The following is a 23,254-nucleotide window of genomic DNA, read 5'->3' as shown; positions in this document are numbered from 1 at the left end:
CTATTCACAGCACACATTTTCTGTTATTTAACACATGCGCCCATAAGGAGTCAGTCTTTTGAGGGCTTCTCTAAACTGGTAATACCACATACACATCTTGAACATAAACATCACCCCTTCTTCTGCATTGTTTCTATCAAACAGAAAATGTTTCATCCTTTCATCATTTACCTTGAAGGCCTCCCTGCGCTGATAATCCAGTTTTGCCATCTCCTCTTGCACCCATGTGGGAATGTCAGGGATGGCAACATGGATGACGTACTTTAGGAGGATGGCAAAGTGCTGCAGATAGAGAGAGAAAATGATTTAAAAAAAAAGAACAGTCAGATAAAGTGCAGGACTCCTTAACGTGCCGTTACTTGAACTTATTCCTGCAAAACATCAATTAGGCCATGAAAACCTCCTTGTGATAGGCTTGACTTCTTTATCAGGCCAAGACAGAGCTGCAGGCTGTTTACCTCTTTCCTAATATAGGCACACACAGTTTGTAAAGCTAACAGAACCAGCATCCAAACATGTCCCAAGAGGAGACTTAGCTTTCATTAAAAGTGGCATTTTGGAAACCCATTTTATATAATTAAATTGAAACAATCTTTACAGCATTGTTGTGAAATACTCAAACAATCTCCTCATGCCATACAATCCCTACAGCGTTTCTGCAGGTTGACAAATACATTAAGTAGGAAACTAGCAGTTTGCGGCATTTATACCTACAATTCAAACATTTGGTTGGTACTTCACTGAGAGATTCAGATAGGCCATCAGGGATGAGGCACATTTACCTCAAGGATGACAATGGAAATGATGGCCATTTCAGGGCTGAGCCACGGAAAGAGACGCTGCAGCTGACCACACTGACCAATCAGGTAGCAGTTCACTATGATGGCAATCAGGCCCATAGCTTCCATTGCAGTCTGTGAAGAAGAAAGAAGAACAAACAGATCTAAATCTTTTAATCACCGAATGAAATTGGGCTTTTTCAATTATTTTTTCCCCAATTCAGCCAATTATTGATGATTGATTTAATGTAATTGCTATATAGTGACATTTACATTATTGTCTGCAGTCTTTAACATGGCTGTACATTTGGAAGCATTACTGTGATTCTTTAAATTGTCGCTATAATTGAGTTCAGTCAGTTAAAAGCCAAAGCATGATCCTGTGTTTCTGACCTGCCACTGGCCGATGCTCTCCACTCTCAGTCCAAACGGCCTCTGCAGACCAGTGCAGAGCTTGAAGGCATCGCTGCGGATCTCTATGATATTGTTGATTAGAGCGCACATGGCAGCCAGAGGGAAGGCTGAGGAGAAGAGCACCACGTAGCCAAACTGGACAAACATCTCCTGGTAGTCCTGAAAGGTGTCCTGAGAGAGGCAAAGAGGAGCATTACACCATAACAGTACAGATAAAGGAAGTACACACAGAGAACTGGTATTTGTCAGCTAGAGGACGAGAGTGCATTTCTGTATTCGTTAAAGATGTTTGTGCAGAGCTCTGTCAAACAGTCATTTCTTATCTTTTGTAACTTAACTGTGTGTTATTCACGTTACATCATGACACTTGGGGTGTCATGTAAGCACCACATGCATGAAACTAGACCTAAGAATGAGAGGAATGACAGTCAGGGTTCCCCAGCCGGCAAGATATACATGGCTAGCTGTTTACTCACTAACAACACTTTAAAGTTGTTCTCTTTCCATTCTATATTACACCAACACAAATGGGCACCACTAATAGTCTAGTTTCTATCTACTTGGCCTTTTTGGTAATGATAAAAAAAATCCCTACAACTCTACATCAGTCAAGGAAAATGGCACAAGTCACTTACAGCTTTCCAAGTAATGATACATTTAAGGAAATTAATCTCAAAACTAATTTGAATCTAACTTTAATTCAAAACACACCAGAAAGTATTCACCCTGAAATCCCCCAGGCTGTTGCCATTAGCTCCTCAGACAAGCAGATCTACTTCTGTTTCCACATCAGCTAACTTATTTTCCATATCCACACACATACCATTGTTTTTTTTAACAGCAATACAAGGATATATTTGTGGTGGATCTGTATCCTTCATTGCCCCCCATACACAACATATTCTCACTGCTCCTGAAAACTGACTGATAAGCACTTTACGTTGGACAATTAGCGTCAATGTTTGCACTTTAAACTTTTTAAACAGTCAAATAAAACACTCATCCTAAATTGTTTCCATAGAAATATTTCTTCAAAGGCTGTTTCTGCAGCGTGCTGTTAATCACTTTGTCTTAAACCTACAGCTGGCAGCTGTTTCAGGCCTTAATAATAACTATATAGGGGTGCGCTGGTGGCGCAATGGTTAGGGCGCGCGCCCCATGTATTGAGGCTGTAGTCTCAAGCGGGCGGCCCGCGTTCGCATCCCGCCTGTGGCCTCTTTCCCGCATGTCGTTCCCCACTCTCTCTCTCTCCCTGGTTTCCAACTCTATCCACTGTCCTATCTCTCCATTAAAGGCACAAAAAGCCCCAAAAATAAATCTTTAAAAAATAATAACTATATAGTAATACTCAGTTTTTAATACCGATCGTCATGTTTGTTTTTTTAGGTCACAAAGAGACATCAGTATTCATTTCAGTCTGTGTCATAACCAGCCAAAAACTCCTCACTAAAGCTTGTATGCATACAAGAGCTTCTTGCATAATGTGTTTATCGTTTTTTAATAACATCGGTTTCATGCCCTGTACTTATCTGACAGTATTTTTTTGCATTGATCTCTATAATGACATTGCTTTTCTATTAATATTCTAGATTTGCTGTTGTTTGATGTTGTCAATTGTGGTTGGTTTTTGTGCTTCATTTCTGTTCGTTTGTTTCTACACACATCACTGTTGGTTGCATGAATATAAAGCTGAGTTTACCAAGGATATAAAATTCACACAAAAAAGATTGGCAAGTTACACATGGTGCTATGCTCTGCCTGCCTTTATTTGTTATTTAAGGTTTATTTTTGGGATTTTTATGCCAATATTTAGAGATAGGACAGTGGATAGAGTCATAAATCAGGGAGAGAGAGATTTGGGAATGACACGTGGGAATGCAGCCACAGGCTGGATCTGAACCTGGATGAACAAAGCCTCGGCACTAACCACTAAGCCACCAGCGCCCCTAGCCTGCCTCTGTTTAATGAGATTTAACAGCTGTCTTATCACTTTACACACTCAGAGACTGTGAGGTGATAATGGTTTAACTAAAGTATTTTACTTCTTGCCCTAATCAACTTCATTCTTGCATGAGTTTGCACTTCCAGAATCTCTTCAACAGAGGTGATTTATAAACTGCTAACATGGCCATTAGTTGTAATTAGTCTAAATTGCCTTTAAACCCAGAGTGTACAGGATAAGCATGGTATGTCTTTCTTACAGCGTAAGTCTGCATGCAGCTCTCCATCTCAGCCTGAGTGAGCAGGTTACTCTCTCTCTCCTCAGGGGGGTCCATCCATGACTCCCTTTTTGTCTTTTGCTCAGGTCTCTCTACGCTCCTGCCTCTTCTTCTGTGTCGCAGTGACGTGCTGCTCTCAGACCCAGAAGGTACCGGGGCAGCAGAAGTACCAGCAGCAGCATTTAGTCCCTCAGCTGCACCTGTCCCTCCCCCGCCCGCCTCCTTCACATCATGGATGCCATTATCGTCGTCGTCATCGCATAATTCAAATACAGAGGCGGGGTCCATTCCTTTTTCCACCATGGTGGGGCTCCCCTCCTCCAGGAAAGTGTTGTCTATGGGAGGTCCGCTGCAGGCCGGCCTTCTGTCAACCTTAACGACAAAACACAGATAAGAAACCAAAACGACACTATTACTGATATAACTACCAATACAAACTCTGACTGTATCTCACTGTTAACACACAGGTATATGAACATCTAATACATTTATATCATCGCACAGCTTTACCTTCTCTATGAAGCTGACTTTTCTCAGCTTCAAACCACAGTCGATTAGATTCTCCTCCTCCGTCTCCCCTTCACTAAACCTCCCGCTGTCTGCCTCGTCCCTCTCACCTCCCTCCTCTTCATCAGGCACCCCGCATCCGCCGTTCAAACACTTCTTTTCCCTGAGAGAAGTCAAAGAGACAGATAAGACGTCAGACAGAGTGCGTGTGTGTTAACTGCTGCTCAGTGTCCAACTGGCATGAATCATAACTGCATGCAGCACGCAGACCAAGATCAAGTGAGCATAATGAGGCATTTCATTTGAAACCATGCCAGTGCGTTTGTGGCGACTAATACTTTAAGTGTTGGTGTTTATGAAAACTGAAAAATCCGATATGTCACTCTTCGTCTCACTGATCTTTTGAGAAAGTGACAGTTTCTTCTCTGTGATGGTAAACGATGATTTAAGTGTTTATAGAAGAAACCCTTCGTGTATGTTTTACACAAGTGTTAATGTACTGAATTAATACATTTAAAAGAGTTGTTTAACCTTCTTTCTGACTGCCCCAGCCCCGGCCTGGTGCCCCTCAGACCTGGCCCTGGCATGGCCTGGTCAGTTGGGGAGACCTGTGCTTTTCCAGCAGCCAGCCGGGCGTATTTCAGCAGCACAGAGAGCAGCAGGTCCCACACAGCTCGCAGTGTGAGCTCGCCCAGCTTGTGGCGCTCGTACAGGTAAGGCTGCAGCACCTCCTTCACATTTTGAAGGAACTGTCGGATGATGAGAAGAGTGGCCAGCATCTGACAAGAACACAGAAAAAAAAAATCACAATTAAATCAGCTGGCACACTGAGTAGGGACATAATGTTAGCAGACTTTGGAAATAACCAGAGCATTTAAGAGAAATGCTTCCCTGGAAAAACACAAAAAGATTAGGTTGCAAATAGTTTGAAATATGAGGATGTACGGGAAGAGGAGAAGGACATTATCACCAACTTAGAGAGCAGAAAGATACACCCTTAACACAAATACAACTCATCAATCAAGACATAACCATGTCAGCGGATTTTATCCACAAACAAATCACATCAGGCAGAAAAACCAATGCTGAAATATTTCCTGTCCATTAAAATGCTCATCATTGATTGGATGGAGTCCAGAAGTGCAACTGTGGTTTTCTTTCCAATATGATTTGATGCAGACATACCTTTTCAGAACAACTAACAAACCACATGTCAATGGCACATCTAACAAACATGGACACTCAAGGCCTTCCAACACTGCAGAAGCTTTAAGTGGACACTCACCCATACATCGTATTCACTCTGGTTTTCATGTGATAATATATTATCTATGTTTTCACAGGATTTCAACTAATTTATCTCATATTACCCAGAGTTAAAAATAATTCGGCCTAACTCACCTCATTATTGTGGGCAATGGCAGCATCACATGTCATGGTCTGGCCTATCAGTGACCAGCCTATTGCTTTGTATTCTAGCACAAGAAAATTATCCATTTATCACGAGAAAAAAAGCGTTGTTATCTCGAGATATGAAGATAAACTAGTCTGGATCTGGAGAAAACAACCAGAAGTTACTTATCACGTCAAAATTAAGTCATGAATGGATGCATGTCCGCTTAGGGCTTCTGTATATTACTACGGAAACAAATGCAAATCACAAGAAAACATAAAAGTACAAAGAGTTCAGACTCGAAGGATAACTCAGGTTTAATACAACTAAAGTTTGTTTTGTGGTAGGTTGACTTTCACTTCTCCTGACAGCGTTATTTATTGGTTAATGCTTAAAACCAAAGTGACGGTCTTTATCGATTAACCTGACAGGTATAACATATTTTCAATACAGATTTAATTGTTTTCTACATCTATAAAAGAGAGATATGCCCAATGTTCAGAGGCTAAAGTCCTCATCACAGCGGCTGTGTGTTTGGATCCGACCTCCGCCCTTTGCTTCATGTCATCCCCCACTCTCTTCTCCCAAAACGCCCCCAGAAATGTTCTTAAAAAATATCTATCAAAGAGAAACTAAGTCGTTTTAAACCAGAATAATCCATTAACACTTCAAACTGAGCACTGACTAGTCTTTAGCCTTTAATATACACTCAGAGGATATTCATATATCGATCGCAGAATCTATTACTACAATACATTTTCAAGCAACTGTTTCCAGTCAAATATTGTTGATGCACAACACACCATAGCTTCGATCTGCAGCACACTGTTCTCCCACTGTTACCTACAGCACGTCAGCACAGATATGTCACAGTAAGACAGATCCAGCTTGACAAAACATGATGTTACTCACTTCAGACACTTAAAAATGACCACAACAGTGTTTATGCATGTTTAGCTAGGTTTTCTCCCCTCTATCACAGTCAATGGGCTCTGTTTACTTCACTACAGAATGAAAATGAACTAAAGACAGCCTCTGTTTTTCAATATTTCAGTGCAGTTTTAAGGTGACTGATGTTGGGGGAGGTTAAATGTACTGTCACAAATATTTATAGACATTTGGACATGTTGGTTAGTAATCAGACATGGGAAACTATGAAGTCAGGTGATGTTGACAGATTTTGAAAAGAGGACCGAGGAGGCACTCTGACTGACAGTGAGACAGAAACTGACAGACAGGGTGAGTAATTGATGCACCAGGGCGGACAGTTGAATTGGAAAAAAACAATTCCCACCCAACAGCAAGGAAGGAAAATACCGATAAAATAAATAAAAAATATTAACTGCACATCCCTACGTCAAAAAGAAAAATCTGGTGTCACAATAGAAGGAAAAATAAAAGATATGAAGCAAAACACTGATCATTCAAACAATCAGACCACATCTTCTGCTCCTCTTTTCATTTTTCTATCACAGCTGAGCTAACGGTCCATCTATCATTTAGTTCTTGTAAGAGCCCCGTCTTAAAAATAAGGAGTTTTTAAAGAGCAGCAAAAACTGGATTATGAGGCCTTAACGGCATTGAAACAACCTGTAAACTGCAGCTGTGGCAAGTTATCAGATCCTCAATTGTTCAAAAGGAACATATCAAATTTCAAGCTCTTCACAAGACAAATAAAAATGCAAAATAAACAACAATAATTTTAAAGAGGCACACAGGTAGCTCTAGTTCATGTCCCGAGTGGCACGGAGCATGCACAGTTTACAATGAAGAGGTCTGAATTGCCCAGGCAGTGGATGTGCAGGGATCATACTTTAGACCTGAGTAAAGCCCTGAAGAACCAGGGAACAGAGACCACAACCATCTGGATCCTGAAGAGGAGGGAAGGCAGCACATTGACCCGGACCTGCCGCTGCAGACTCCTTAACAGAGACAACACCAGCAGCATCTTCCACACAGGGACAAACGGGTGGATGTGAGCATGGATGGTGATGGTGAACAGTACATGTAAGCAAGACAGTGTTAGGCTTTAAGGATGGGAGTTACCAACAACGATGGATGTTTGAGGCAAAATGATATGAAATTATGAAGCTTTTATACGACAGGGAAATATGAGGAATCGAGATGTTTCTCACCTCTTTGAGACGCTCCATGTCTTTGAGGTAGAATCCAATGTAAAAAAGGCTGAGATAAGAATTTACAAACTGAAACTGCAGGAGAAAGGAGCAGAGTTTCAATATCTTAAATCACAGGAGCAGTTCGAATATGACGTAATGAAAAAACACTCACTAGAACCATTTTGATGATGAGATTTTTCTCATAGGCACTCTGGAGTCTATAGTTTTCTGTGGAAAAATAACAGAATCATAATTTATTGCATGCACTGAAGCACTCATAAACAATGTGTTCAACAATCTGAGCTGAAAGCATTTTAATGAAGCCTGTGCTCTATGAGAGACGCTCTGCTCACCCATGTCGTTAAGCCAGCAGGCGATTTTCCTGTACACTTCGTCACATGCAGTCACAGTGATAGCTAGCATGATTTTAGGGATGAAGCGTGCCAGACGAGGCATTTCCTTGATCCCCATCACAAACTCCTGAGGAGACACAAGACAGGAAAAGTTATTTTCTCTGGATTCACTAAAGATGAAGATTCTAACCAACTATTGTTATTGCTACATTCACGCATGCAAGACAAGAAGCTTCCAGTGGACTGACCTGCAGCTCAAAGCAGATGAGCATGACCAGGAAGACAAAACAGAGACAGAGGATACAGATGGGCAGGCTGACCAGCCACCTGAACACACGCCTCCGCCACGGAGGATAGTAGAACTCCTCGCAGCCTGTGATGGGACTGCAACGCTTCACTCCCTGCACAGAAAGAGAGGCAGAGAGGAAAAGTATGAAGGGTCTGAAAGAGAAGTCAGACAGATGGAAGGAGGCAGAGTTTTACTTTCTCTCACCCTGAACTGAGGCCGAGGCTCCTCCAGGGATTCAGCAGGTGTGTCCAGTGTTCCCCACTTGTACGCCAGCTCAGCCCCCCTCCTCTTCCAGCGCTCCAGAAACAGAGTGGCCCACACCACGTTGAACAGGGCGAACACCACACAGCAGATGTCACGGCTCGTCTGAGACAAAAAAACAAACAGGCACATGTTTCTGACTATGATCAGGTGATGATGTCTGGAGGTGTAAGCAGTTCGAGGTTATGTCGCTCCTGTCCTCACCTGATCGGACTCAGTTAGCATCCAAAGCACGAAGCCGATCACAGCAGGATATAACATAGAGGTGGTGTAAAAACCCAGCCAGGCAAAATACATAGCAATCTTCACCCCAAAGTAGTCACAGATATCATCTGTAAACAGCAGTGGAACAATACAGATGAGAAGGCAAATATGACACAGTAAAGTCAGTGATTCACACTTTATCAAAATTGTTTTAGTGAGTTGTGAATTTTCTTGAAAAGATCTATCCAACTAGGTTCCCTTTGGCAGAATTCATCGTTTTACTCCCTAAAGTATTAAAAACATTGGACCATGAATTCTTTCTTCCAACAACAGATGTTACATGTAACATAGCTTTACTTTAGTCGTTTGACTTTTTTTCTTTGCTAATTAGAGGATAATCATCAAGATAATCAACTAAGATAATTAATATGTCAGCAATTTAATCAGTCTTCAGTTATATTGGTATATATTTTTTCATTTCCCAGAGTGTGTAGCAGAGGAAAGCCAAATTAATTTAAAAAAAAGATGTTAAACGGAGTGTTGTGTTTATTAAAAACACAACCTACTTCTTTTCTAAGGTAATAAATTGGTGTGCCTTGATATCACATTTGGCGTATTAGGTTAGACTTAGAAAATTTAAATGTCTGGCTGTTTGGAACATTTTTCAAATCAGGCCCTGATAAAAAAAAAAACTTATTGAGACCTGATGAGAGAGTTATGCACATGTCTTATGGCAGTCTTTGTTTCTACTGACCTAAGGGCTGTTTCTCACAAACAGCCTGGACCCAAGACTTCATGAGCTGACTGAGGATCCTCTGCTCATGGAGAGGAAAAACCTGCTGGATCACACCTCGCGCACTCAGCTCTGGGACTGCAGAGAGTCAGAAGGCAAACAACAAAGACAGTTGAAATTGCAATTCATTTATTATTTCAGAAACATAGAGGCAATCGAATTCATAAAGGGTATTATTGACTAGACTAAAACATCTAATCCATCCCGATTTGCTGCTAATAGAGTTAAACCCGAACCAACAGAGGGATTATTTCCAAAGCCTGTGAAAGAAAACCAAATTTCTAACAACAGCCCTCTGACAGAGGATGTGACTCACTGATTGGCTGGCCTTCCAGGAAGTTAATATTATGAAGCACCTCCCCATGTTTGGCACGTAGATTGTCCATCCAGTATTTGATGATGCTCTGCCTCTCCTGCAGTGAACAAGAGGAGGAGGAATTCACATTTGCTTTCGTTTGAGAGTTTATTTTTTAATTTTTTTAGGTACATTTGTGTCAGCGTGTATTTGAACGCTGACCTGTGAAGTGAAGAAGCACAGCTCGCTCTCGATGTTCTCGTATATGTAGTCCTCCTCACAGGAGAAGCTCCGCGTTCCGCCACCAAATTCAGGCTTCACACCTTTCCTCAATCCCATCTCCTCTGCACCTCGCAGCAAACTGCAAGACAACAGAAAAAAATCAACCAAAAAATCCCTCCTGTGGAAGTGTTACAGAGCAATACATGTTTTCATTCTTTGATACTGGAGAGAGCTGGAGGGAGGGTGAAAGAAAAGCAGACACTGTAAGTAAAATAAGTTTGCATCTCCCCCTTCCTAACAAGATCTTTTTCCAGTTTGATGCAAAGTGGTCAAAATTAATCAACCTTTCATTTTTCACTCCAAGAGAATTTAATTCATAAATGTAATTTACTTAACAAACAGGATTTGGTTTCAACTTGTCAAATTTTAGGACTTGCAGCTTTTGAAGATAAGATGAGTTTTCGTAAGACAGTCCAGCCCTGAAGACATCTATTAGAAATGTTTTTCATTTTCACGTTGACACCTACTGGCAACAGGAAGTAACTGCTGCTATATTTGCATGTTAAACGGCTAAATGGTTTTCAAGTACCACCTTCAAATTCTCACACAATCCTCAGACTTTGAAGATGATATGGCTAAAGCTTTAAACCCTGATTTACGTGTTAGACATGTGTATAATGTCAAGACCTACAAAAAACCTATTGGCGCTTCACCTAAACCTGATGGCAAGTTAGCCTTTTTAAGTTGGTGTTTTTAATCTGTGTTTAATAGCTGTTCAACCTAAGAGTATTTTTGGCCATTTACAGGAGTCACACATTTGCTGTAGAATATCATGATGGTTTTTGTTTTATTAAATATCTGTAAGGTAATTATACATTTCTAATAAAGAATATTGCAATAGCTGAAGAAATTCCCTCAAAAAGCTTGAGATGCATTCGAAACGTTCACTGTAAATAAATGAACCACGGTGCATTCAGTCGGTTTTTTTCACGAGATTAGGAAAACCAACAGCAAACATGAGCAGTGATGGATCGTCCTTCATAGTGTTAAAGGCAAGTGAGCTCTTCTTTGATGCTTTAACCTCATCACTCTCTCTCATCATTTCATTTCCCAACAACCCCTCCTCCATGCCACCTCTCTTCCCCTTCCCTTTCACTCTTCATCCTTCTATCTCCCAGAGTCCTTTCCTTTGTCCTCCCCCCCTGCCCCCCCTCCCCTCATTCTGCCCTTCCCAGCAGCTTTGTGCTACAATCGCAGTAATAATGCAGCACCATGCTCTCAAGCTCACCTCTCTCTCTCTCTCTCTCTCTCTCTCTCTAGCTCACCTTTCTCTCTCTCTCTCTCTCAAGCTCACCTTTCTCTCTCTCTCTCTCTCTCTCTCTCTAGCTCACCTCTCTCTCTCTCTCTCTCTCTCTCTCTAGCTCACCTTTCTCTCTCTCTCTCTCTCTAGCTCACCTTTCTCTCTCTCTCTCTCTCTCTCTCTAGCTCACCTTTCTCTCTCTCTCTCTCTCTCTCTCTCTAGCTCACCTTTCTCTCTCTCTCTCTCTCTCTCTCTCCCCCTCTCTCTCCCTCTCTCTCTCCCTCTCTCTCTCTCTCTCTTTCATCCCGTGTACATGTATATAAAGTTCATACACACACATACAGGAGCAGAGTCTAGGAGGTTCTCCAACATCCATCCATCATCCAGCTCCGGGCACTTTGAGGAGCACTACAGCGAGGTACGTTCAGCACCATGATGGATTATAGCAGAAATGTGAGCTGTAAGCTTCTGTATCACCGCTGAATACTGCTTAGTGTGCAGCACTTTCACAATAAAAGGTCCTTGCCTGAGAACAGAGATGGCTGTATCTGTTTAAAACAACTGTTTAGTAATCTGAGCCAATAACAGCAAGGCCTTACAGGGTGTGTGCTGCTGCTGCTGCTGCTGCTGCTGTTGCTGCTGCTGCTGCCAGGAATCTTAATAGGATTCCTCCTTTTCTTGCTCAATCAAAAACTTTATTACCTTTTACACTCTCTCTGCCAAAATACAATTAGTCTTCATTTGAACTCAGAGCTGTGGATAAAGCTCACGTTGTGAAATAGAGAATACTGCAGAGGAAGAGCACTGCATGTTAGGTTTAGGTAGTTAAGCAAATATCCATCAGACATGTAGAAACACAGCATAAAAGGAGTGGAAACCTTAAACTGCCAAGTCAGAGCTGAGGAACAAATAATGCATCATACTGTATGTCAGGTAAGAACAGAAAAAGGAGGAATTTTATCACTCTACGTTTGTCAATTAAAATGTTTCATTATGCTGAAGCAGACTTTCAGAGAATAGCACACAGTAGCACAGTTCAGTGACAGTACTGGTCACTGATGACACTGTGATCGCAGTGGTTTCAGAGCTGATCTCTTAACTGAATGTAAAAAGAAGCGGACGTAGCCTCTGGATCTTGAGAGAACCGTTAAACTGCATTCTTTCTAATAGCCAGCAGGGGTTGACTTTGCTTGTTGCATAAAGTCCAAATGCATAGAGGAGAGATAGAGATAGAAGTCTATAAGAAAATGACTCTACATCTCACATGATTTGTTGTTGTTTTTCTCAGTAAGTTTATGCTTTAAGTTTTATGCAGGTATTCAGACAGCCTGAAATGAATTAAACAAATATTTTACCTTCAAAAGCTTTTTGAAGGTAAAATATTTTTGATATCTATATGTACAAGACAAGTTCAGCTGGAGAGAACTCATCCTGTTTTGTCCACAGGGGACGTCAGAGTTGACAAAATCCAAAGGTTCCTCACAGGAGCATTGAGAATAGCAAGTATTCTGATAGAGCATGATGTTCTCTGTTAAAATGTTGCCCCATTTACATTTACATTTAAATTTAAATTAGGATATACCCAATATTGTGTCTATTTTTTGATTGACAAGTCATTAAGAAATGTTGTATAGAATTGAATCAAACTGAAAGGATGTGATTTTATCTTTGTATAAGCATATCTTGCGCCTGTTTTCTGTTACAAAATGACAATCCCAATTCATATCTTAGTGAACATGAAACAGGTTTTCATCTTGTTTACCCAGGTAGAACAAGAATGAGCTGATGATTTAGTGTTTGCTAACCCTTCATTCTTTCCAGCATGAGTGTCCAAATGAGGTCACTCGCAGCTACAAAACCAACAAGATGGCAACAATATACCAACGCCAATAAGCCAAACTTGAGGCCTAAAATTGTAAATCCTGCAATGTTTCACAAGCTGAATCTCTATAGCAGAGGCTCTCTCTTCAAATACACGCACAGAATGAAAGCTATGCCATTTCAGCTAATGGGACAACATACAAACCAACATACAACAGCAAGCTCACCTGAAGCCCTAAGCTGGAAATGTTATGGTTAATGTAGGGATAGAAAGGTAAATTCAAACTGATTTAAAATGGAACGATTATGATTATTCAAGGTGAGTATGAGCTTCTGGGCTATCTTTTCTCTCATATACAATGTAGGTCAACCTTTTTAGCAGCAGGTGTGTGTGTGTGTGTAGAGAGAGAGAGAGGAGAGAGTGTGCTTAATGTCACACAGCAATCATTTTCCTTGAGCATTTCATCAAAAACACACTGGCACCCTTTCAAAAAGCACTCTCTCCATCCTCCTACTACATTACCCTCCCTGTTCTTTTCTCTTTGTTTATCTGCATCCCCCTTCTTCTTCTTCTCTCTAGTTCTCTCTTTGTGTCCGTCTTTCTCTGTCTTTCTTTGTTCCTTCTAGCCACCTGTCTATTCCTACTCCAATCATGGGTTAAAAAAGGTTGCTTGAGATTTTCAGATTTTTTTTTTTTTTCTCGAGAGGCCCGTTGTTGACAGCACAGTCAGCAAAGTGGATTGAACATTTGTCAGGAGGTGAAATGCAGTATGAGACATTGAGTACCACCCTGATCCCTTGGATTGTATTTCTCAGTATTAATATAAACCAAAGTCATAGCAGAATTAAAATGACCCTGAGCATCGTCCACAATTCCCCTGGGGATTTATTCAAACAAGACAAGAGGCTGTGTCTGGGCAGCGTAGTCAGAGAGAATACGATCCATATGTTCAACCCGACTCTAACCCTCTACAAAACTTGAAATAACCTGCAGCACAGCGTCGGAGGCAGGGCAGTGATGCAGAAGACACCAGCCAGCATGGCAGCTTCTCTAATGTTTCACTGAACTGAAACTGCAGCGCTACTACAGCTAAATATAAGATTATAAGAAACACGGACAATTTGACACTAGCAGAGAACAACAGCGTTATTTTTGTCCCCAGTTGTAACATTTAAAAATAACTAAACCTCTAACGGATAAGAGAGAAGAAGAAGAATACTATATTATTCATGTTGCAGTTGGTTCATCGCTCTGTTACTGCTGTAGCTTGTTGCCTATACTCAAGTGTGAAACATGTAGGCCACACAGCTGTTACATCTTGCATGACATGGACTTATGTATCTGCAAAGGTCGTAAGTCACAAAATGACACTAAGAGTTGTATTTCTGATTTGTTGTTCAGCTACGTTGGAATAGCCAACTATTCAGCCTAAGCCAAAATAAATGAAATATTTTTTTTTTTTTACAATCTTTGATCACATACAAGTCAAAACGGTAAGGATCGCTGCACAACTATCAAATCTGTATGTTAAATCTGAAGTTAAAGTCAGGAGCTAGCTTAGTGTAGCATAAAACAGAAGCTCAAATAATAGTAGAATACAAAATACATTTTAAATGATAACTAGTTAGTTTTAGATGCAGATAGGCAGAGTTTATTTCTTTCTCTGCTGACAGAGCTACGCTAGCTGCTGAGGTGTTTTGAGTTTTTGCTAAGCTAAGCTAAGCTAATCATTATGCTATATGTCGCTTTATAGTTACTGTACAGATTTGACAGTTGTATCAATTTTCTTATCCAACTCTCAGCAAGTACGACACAGCCCAAAAGAGGAATTTCCATTGTGGGTTGTTTTCAGATGTGATGTTCAACAATGTTGAAATATAATTCAGCTAATGCTAACAGCGGTAAGATAAATAAAATCAAAGTATTTTTATAAATCTGGAAATATTTTAACCTCATTCTAGTTCGCAATTTTTTGTTGGTCATCTGGTCATCTTTGGAGGATCTGTTGGTCAGAGTTTGTTATCTTCTCAAAGAGCAAGGCGAGCCGCTTCTCTCGGCTTCCAGTCTTTAATGCTAAGCTAACCAACAATATGCTAAATGTAGCTTTATATCTACAATACAGACAAGAGATCTTATTGTCTTCTCATCTTACTCTCAGAGATGAAGAGAAAGTTTTTGAATTAAATTGTATCCCTTTAAGAACACAAGTCACGAACAGCCACTTTAACAACTTATAACCAAAATATATTATATATTATCTGGTCCAAATATACATCACAACATCTGCAGAAAAGTATCTTATATTTACACGTTTGATTTCTCTTCTACTTTTAATTTATCATTTCACTTTTGATAATAATTTGATGACTAAGTACACAACCATCTTTGGCTGTCCAACAAATGGGATGACGCATTGATTGATCAGCTGCCAAAGTGAGATGGCAACAATTTTGATACATCAAATGTGTTGAAGTCAACAAGTAAAACTGATAATCACATGTTCTACCTCCTGAAATGTAAATGTTTGCCACTTTCATTTTTTTTTTCCTGAATATCTTTGGGTTTTGGAGTTTGTCAGAAAGTTAGACATCTGAAGGCTCTTCTTGTATAACAGCAAACAGCAATTAACATGTTTTTCTATATTTTAAAGGTTAGATTTCTCAACAGTTTAAGCACAGATGACACATACTCAACCAACACGTTGATTATAATAGAAAACCTTTGTACTTACTTTTCATACGTAGCTGTGACGAAGAATGCGTAGACTCGTGTGTGCTTATGATGTCGGATTTGGATGATGAGTTCTGGGATTCCCAGCCGGATGTGGTTCAGTAGCCATAGCAACGTGTGGTCATCTGTACCGTCTGTGGAAGGAAATGAAAGATAGAAATACATTTTCAACCGTACCCACGCATCCCTGTACGCTGGAGCTGCTGAGTACTCCCACAGTCTTGTTATATTTAATCCAGAGCAGCAGCTGGAGGTTAAGTATCGTAATAACAAAGACTTGAGGAAGACTCTTCTGCTCAGTTTTCTTCTTCTCTGATTTCTTCTCATTTGCACAATAGTCGAGCGCCTGCTCTGTATTATCCACAGAATAAATCCATGGATTCACACTGTTGAAGATAATCTTGTACAATTTCTGGTATGTAAGGATTTTATAAAGAAATTGATAATACGCTAAAAAGACAAATTTAAGGGATAACATGAATGCAATTATTGAATAAGATATCATTTTTACATGTATAAATGTGTGTGCATTTGTGAGGATCAATATTTAGACCTCAAGAGCAGACACAGGAAGTTAAGGAGCAAACTGACCATAAATCTTAAAAGGTCGTTAAATAGTCAAGACTTGCTCTCAATGTGTAAAGAAGCTATAAAAACTAATCAAGTGAACAGGAAACTATTTGTCGACTATCTCTCTGAACTAATAAATTCATTTTGTTCACTTTTGCCAAACATTTGCTTCTTCTAGCCTTTAAGATTTGGTGTTTCCTCTTTTCTCAAATAAAACTCAGAAGAAACTTTTATTTGGGAACAGCAAATAACTTCACAAATATCACATATTGGATAATTGTTCAATATTTCTTTGGTCGTCCAGAAGCTGTTTTGATATTTTAGGCATTTCTTAAATAACTTTTAAGGTTATTGCAAATTAAATAACCCTAAAGTTGCACCTAGGTTTAGATGAGGTAAGTCATTGATCCATTATGTCAACAAGAGTCCTCCTTAGTATATTTTGTTGTGTTGTCTGATTTTTTAAATTCGTTTTGATTTAGGTTTTACAGTGATGTTGCCCTTGTGTTTCTTGTCTTCTGTGTGCTCCTGCTGCAAAACAAACTTCCCCTTGTAGGACAATAAAGAATCTGAATCGAAAAAAAAGTGTATATTAGAAGAACAAACACAAGATCGTGAGTGAGTGAGTGAGTGAGTGAGTGAGACTGACCTGCAAATGTCATGAGGACATCACAGTTCTCTGTAGGCACCGTTTTCATCCAAGACTTATGAGACATGATGTGTCTCCCAGCCTGCAGCAGCCGCTTCCCAAATAACTTATCTGAGAAAGAGACAGATAGAGAGAAACACAGAGACAGACAAACAGAGAGAGAAAGAGAGAGAGAGAGAGAGATGTAAGAAAAACAAAGAGAGAGGGTCACCTTTTTAAAGTCAAACTGTATAAGGTGCGATGACATTTCTAACATTTTTGGGCAACCCCCCCACCAAAACTCTCACCCCTGCTGCCCCATCAAACACAGACAGACAAAGACACATTCAAAACCGTCCTTCTCGACGGGACAGATTTAAATGCCACGCCGCTTTGCCTCACAACACAAGATTGACAAACTAATCCTGCCCTGCCAAGACTAGAGGCCACACATTGTCTACACTTTATAAAACTACACAGACACACAAAGACACTCAGCTAAGTCAAGTCAATGACATGTAAGTGCTGCTATTTCTCACTGTGGTGATATGTGCTGAGTCTGAGAGCCATGCACACACAAGCCTTGAATCATAAAAGGACACTCCTCAGGGTATGATGGCTAAACATGTTGCTGAAAAACAGCAAAAACAGTGGATTCAGCTCCTGTATAGAAACACCTCGTCTCTCTTCCTGAAGTAAACAGCAGACCTAAAATAGATCTACTGTAGCCAGACAGTAATGTCACATCATAACACAGATGCCTTTTATTCAGCAGTCTGTAAGAAAATACAGTGTATCATACTTCACTAGTGGACACTGGACACTGTCATATAATGGAAGCAATCTTTAAAAAAAGAAAAAATATATTTTATACTGGCAGAGAACGCAAAACAAACACAGATAACAAAACAATGTTACAACATGCCTCACAAGAACAAGGGCAGAAAATAATTAGAGATGCTTGAAAAGTCATGTCTCGCAAACTGCATATCAGAGACAATGTACCGGTAAGACTCCCACACTGCAGATATGTTCCTTCTCATTAGACAACGAAAAAAAAATCGAATTTCTTTCAAGCAGGTGGATTCCTCTGCCCAATAAAAACCTATTTTTTGAACAAAAAGTTAGTTGGAAGTAAGTTTTCCAGTAATAAAATGATGCCACACAACAGATTCACATCGGCTACTGACGTTGATGCAGGCTGCATTATTTGAAAAAGGGGTCGGTGTCTGACAAAAGGGTCAGTGTCAGCTGATACAGATTCATCAGAGCGTTCCTAAAAACATTTTTAAGATAAGCCCAAAACACTAACTCAATGCAAATAAAAAAAAATGCATGGTCTCGGTTAGGTGATAGTTTAAAAAAAAAAAAAAAGAATGAACACCTGACCAGCCAGTTGAAACGCTGTGATTTAATACACTTTTTTGTGTCATTAAGTAAGTGTGTGTGCTCATCTTTATCTTGCTGCAGTGTTTGAAATGCCCTGTGACTACATGATGTGTGAATAACGACCCTTCATTAACAAATGAAAATAACTTCTTTTTTTTTTTAAACAGAAAACCAAAGCAGTTTTTGACTTTGAAAGAAACAAAAGACTAAATCAAATACATATGGTACATACTGTACATTAACTGATTTACACATACAGTAGCACAAGGTCAAGGTCTTTTTATTTTATGTTGGTCTGTTTCAAAAGTCATCCAAGGGATTATCTACAATGTATTTTTTTCACAAAAGATAGTTTCAGATTAATTCTTAATTTAGCTCTACATATAAATATTTGAAACATTAACTCTTAATACAGCTGCTGTTTTCATGTCTAGGATCATCTTACTCTTCGTGACATCTTGTTCATTTGTCTCCGATCTTCTAGTGTCTCATATTTCCGCCCTTAACGCTCTTGAGAAGAGGCAACAGTGCCAACAGTTCAAACAGGACTAAGTGATTCTGTAAGCGGTGTAAACTCAGACCCTGCTCGGCTGTCAGAGGACAGTTTGTGAAAAACATTTCCTGGGTCCTGACTGATAATGACAGCAGCCTGGAGAGAATGCCCGCACTACAAAAAGCCTGTGATCACTGAGGCATGGAGCGTCAGAGGAGCCAGAAAAGTGGGACACTTTCCAGAGATTGCACATAGACACGTTCAGAATCACATCATTCATCCAAGAATTGTTCGTTGTTAAGCATTTTAAGCAGAAGAAATTTTGGAGTAGAAGCAAATGAGACCAAACTAAGAAAAATGGACATAATCTTTCTATACATAGTTTATGAATTGCTCTTAAGGTTACAAAAGTGAATGCACATGCATCTGGTATCTCACAAAGGTCAAGGCCAAGCCAGGCAGTAAATATAACCATGATGTCAGCACTAACATGACATCGTAAATTACATGGTCTCTGTGTGTTCTGAGGCTCCATTAAACACCTGTCACATAAAAACATCTTTGTACTGCTGCTCGCTCGGCGTCTCCTGTTATTTCCTGGAACCTCCTGCAGAGCAGACAGGGAGGAGTGGGGTTTCCCGGAACTAATCCTGACGGTCTTTTCCAGGTAAAACAATTGTCCTATATTTGTTTCTGCACTGAATGTAAGGGAATAAACACTGCACAAACATGCAACATGACTCTGCTGCACATACTAAGTCACTATGCCAATTTTAACCTCTGCAATTTAATACTTTGCACTTGACATATTGGCAAAGCAACAAGTCTTTAGAGCTGCACTAATTGATATATTTCACAGCCAAACGGTCAAATAACTAACATCATTTGAAAGAGAAAGTGGTGAATTACAAACAGAATTCTGACCTCTGCTCTGCACAGCCTTAAAAGTCTATTTTTGATCAATTTACAGCCCGATTGGTCCCAAAATCCCATCTCGGTCACGCCATTTCCATTCTCTTTTTTTTTTCCAGCCCTGTAAAGTGTTTTTGTTTTAAGCTGAGGGCATACTCTTACTACAATAGTTGTCCCGTACCACGCTTAAGCACGATTGTCTCAATGATTTGTCGTATATTTTATCATCTCTATCATTGTTTTTATCTGTTAGCCCTTTATCACTGCTTGGTTATACCTCTTGTGTTCTTGATGTAATTTATACTCTTAGACCTAATGTGCAGTTTTCATTGTATTGTTTCATCTTGCCGATCGTTTCTTCAATCAGCCCTCTCTGAAAAGCAACATCCTTCTTAGACTCAAAGACAAACAACACAACAAATCTTAACCAGGTAAACCTCAGGACCTTCCTCTCTTCATTTAAAACACACATTTCCAGATATTTGGCTCCAGTTGATATTTTTTGTTAACATATATCAAACCTGTTGGAGTTACAAACTCACACCTGCAAACAGAACTTGACTCAGAGGTAACATTATTATTCAAAGGATCCCTCTTCAGTACTTACAAAGAAGCTGTGACAACTTAATCTGGTTCCACACCTCTCTCCCCTTCTGAAGAACATTTTCAAACATCGCAACAGGCCGGGCACGAAACGCAGCAAGGTTATTTTTTACTTCTTAATCTTAAATGGCATTACTCCTAGATGCTGAAATCTGACTGGATGCTCTGCTGTGCTTCAGATGAAATGCTGCAGGCAGCGCCCGGACATGACAGCAATTCTAATGAGTCCTGTATTCACTGCTGAGGGCAACACACTCAGGCACTCACACAGCCCCACACACACTCACACACACACACACACACACACACTCACACAGCCCCACACACACACACACACACACACAGCCCCACACACACACACACACAGCAGATTGGTTTAGACACTAAAACAATGCTTGAATCTATGTGACCCAATAATGATCATGTTGAGATTGTTTGCATATATTTGTTACTTTGTTGGACATGAACACATCGAGGCTTCACGGTGTAAAGAGGACCAGTGTGACTGCTACGTGTCAGCATGTGAATGTGTAATGGTGTTTTTCGCCTTTATTCGATAGGAAAGTGGATAGGAAATCGCAGAGAGAGAGAGAGAGAGAGAGAGAGTGAGGAGCAACAGGTCGGACTTGAACCCAGGGCCGCCTGCTTGGAGGACTTTTGCTTACGAACATGGGGCATGACCTCCCCACTAAGCCCTATGCGATCCAATAGTGATCTTTGACTCCTTAAACAACACCACTCAGCTGTTATTGCGTTTGTTGTCATTTTTAGTGAAGAAGTCAGCTGAGCACATTTTCGCCTGTTAACTAGCAGGAAGAGTATCATGTGTTTTGTTAGGATTGGAATGAACATTGTATATCATAATAATCATATATACATAATCATTGTATATATCATCTTATAAGCAGGATTCACCGGATTTGGCTTGCTTAACAATAATATGTTATAAGATGAAAGAAGGAGTTCATTTTAATGTCACAATATAACACATCTCAGTGTAATGATGTCTTCAGTGTAATGGGGATGTTAATCAACTAGTAATACAACATTAATGTACAGTATTAGTCACAATAAATGAAGATTTTTTAGAAAACAATGACCTATTTGTTCATCAGGCTGATACCATTTTATCGCTGATTTTGGTCTCCTCCAACTTATGAGGGAAATGTCTGCTTCTTCAGCCCCTACATGGAGCACTACGTTCAGCTGTTCTCCCCTAACTGTGTCTGTAGTTTAAACACATTTCTGCAGATAACAAGATGTATGTGTTGAGCTGAAACATGAAGCTGATAATGTTGAAAGATAGAAACAAAAGAATGTCCTGACTAAGGTATAAAATTCCATAAAGGTTAGTCGAACAGAATTGTTTTTTTAACCTTCAGCGTGGGCTTCTCTTACAAGAATTGATGTAAATTATTGTCACTATAAATAAACTGGTTATAGCCAGACTATATACAGAAGATGTTTTGTTTGTTTGTGCTTATATGAACGAGCACTGACAAAATATTCAGGACTTCACCGTCTTTATTTAGAGTTAATTTTTACATTTTTATCATAAAACTCATCTACCCTGTGTTTGTAAGTGAATGATTGGATGATCAGTTTCGATGACTGTTTTTAACAAGTTTTACCTCATCAGCATTTTGTATTTGAGTTCCAAATACATTTTGATCTGTGATGGATTGAACACCCACAAACATAATGATATTTATTCATAATGGAGCAATGGTTAGTGCGCACGCTCCATGTATTGAGGCTGTCGTCTTGAGCGGGAGGCCACCCGTGGCCTCCTTCCGCATTTCATTTCCAACTCTCTCTCCCTGGTTTCCGACTCTATCCACTGTCCTATCTCTGCATTAAAAAAAGGCACAAAAGCCCAAAAATAAATCTTTAAAAAAAAAAAAAAAAAAAAGTGCTCCCAGTTTTCTGAGTAGTTAAATGATAACTGAGCTGAGTAATCGCTTTAGTAAAATATGCTTCTGATGACAAATAAAGGTGATCCCAGATGTCGAGTTTGTTGGCAGAATAAGTGAGTTTGAGTTTGAGTTTGAGTTTGCACCCTTGGGCCATGTAGCAGAAATCAGGTCTTTGTTTCACAGGTTGGCCCAGGACAAGCATTGATATAGATAACGCCTATATTACTCACGGTCTTCACACTCAGACGACTGTTTCAGGGCTAAAGCTTATCAGACAGCAGCCAGGCAGGCATAACAAGCAGGGTGTCTCTCTGTGATCTCAGAAGAAGAATTTCTTCAGGGTGTTTGTGTGTGTGTGTGTGTGTGTGTGTGTGTGTGTGTGTGTGTGTGTGTGTGTGTGTGTGTGTGTGTGTGTGTGTGTCTGCATAGGTACTGTCTATGTGTCTGTGCGTGAGTCTGAGATATAAAGTACCAGATTAATAGAGTGTAGGTCGGTTATGAAGCTCGGGCAGAGCACTAAAATAAAGGTCACGGACACTGAGGGAAAGACTTGACGAGGCGTTCACTGTCCCTGCTAGCTCAAAGTTTGTTCAATGAACTCTGTGGTCCCAATGCTCACACAGAATAACTTTTAGTCAAGTTCAACGATGAATCAATCTGAACTCTGTTTACTCAGTTATTCAGGTTATTGAAGATTTGAGATCCAATCTCTAGCCAGCTAGAAACAACAGCCACATACAACAATGTGTAAAAATCAATGTCTAGTTACGACTATTAGATATTCTGACTTGATATTTAAAAAAACAAAGCCTGAGCCATTGACAATGACCTTAAAAGATCATATTTAGTTCCATAATGCGAACTGTGACCAAATCATGAACTTATGTTCATTTGTATGTCCTGTATGTAGTTTTGATTAATTCTGAGCATCCGCTGTTTTTACCATCCAAAGATAATATGATTTGATTCTTCTATGAAACATGATGCAATTGTCTTTTTTTTTTTTTATATACTTAATTATATCAAATCTTACCATTCAATAAAA

The 23,254-nt window shown here is 39.9% G+C and overlaps 1 protein-coding gene across 3 annotated transcripts in view; it reads right to left on the bottom strand.

Moving 5' to 3' along the window:
• The window catches only part of ano8b (anoctamin 8b), a 40,508-nt gene that overhangs the window by 4,067 nt on the left and 13,187 nt on the right, over positions 1 to 23,254 (bottom strand). Inside the window, exons 1-19 of one of the 3 annotated variants that reach the window (XM_065955729.1) lie at positions 20,298 to 22,092; positions 16,918 to 17,028; positions 15,700 to 15,832; positions 9,847 to 9,985; positions 9,646 to 9,742; positions 9,291 to 9,407; positions 8,537 to 8,664; positions 8,276 to 8,437; positions 8,031 to 8,183; positions 7,783 to 7,909; positions 7,602 to 7,657; positions 7,448 to 7,522; positions 7,126 to 7,260; positions 4,451 to 4,698; positions 3,923 to 4,082; positions 3,395 to 3,784; positions 1,173 to 1,364; positions 783 to 914; positions 172 to 282 (exon numbers count right to left, since the gene is read on the bottom strand). In XM_065955729.1, coding sequence (XP_065811801.1) covers positions 172 to 282; positions 783 to 914; positions 1,173 to 1,364; positions 3,395 to 3,784; positions 3,923 to 4,082; positions 4,451 to 4,698; positions 7,126 to 7,260; positions 7,448 to 7,522; positions 7,602 to 7,657; positions 7,783 to 7,909; positions 8,031 to 8,183; positions 8,276 to 8,437; positions 8,537 to 8,664; positions 9,291 to 9,407; positions 9,646 to 9,742; positions 9,847 to 9,985; positions 15,700 to 15,832; positions 16,918 to 17,028; positions 20,298 to 20,364 — 2,733 coding nt within the window. In that variant the 5' untranslated portion in view covers positions 20,365 to 22,092. Of the gene's footprint in view, positions 1 to 171; positions 283 to 782; positions 915 to 1,172; positions 1,365 to 3,394; positions 3,785 to 3,922; positions 4,083 to 4,450; positions 4,699 to 7,125; positions 7,261 to 7,447; positions 7,523 to 7,601; positions 7,658 to 7,782; positions 7,910 to 8,030; positions 8,184 to 8,275; positions 8,438 to 8,536; positions 8,665 to 9,290; positions 9,408 to 9,645; positions 9,743 to 9,846; positions 9,986 to 15,699; positions 15,833 to 16,917; positions 17,029 to 20,297; positions 22,093 to 23,254 lie in introns of those variants that run through there. The other 2 variants (XM_020655552.3, XM_065955730.1) reach the window with 2 other exon arrangements.

The sequence above is a fragment of the Labrus bergylta genome, chromosome 6 (assembly GCF_963930695.1).
Source record: "Labrus bergylta chromosome 6, fLabBer1.1, whole genome shotgun sequence".
NCBI lineage: Eukaryota > Metazoa > Chordata > Actinopteri > Labriformes > Labridae > Labrus > Labrus bergylta.
Note: the sequence above shows the minus strand (reverse complement) of the source record. Positions and strands in the feature narration are given on the sequence as shown.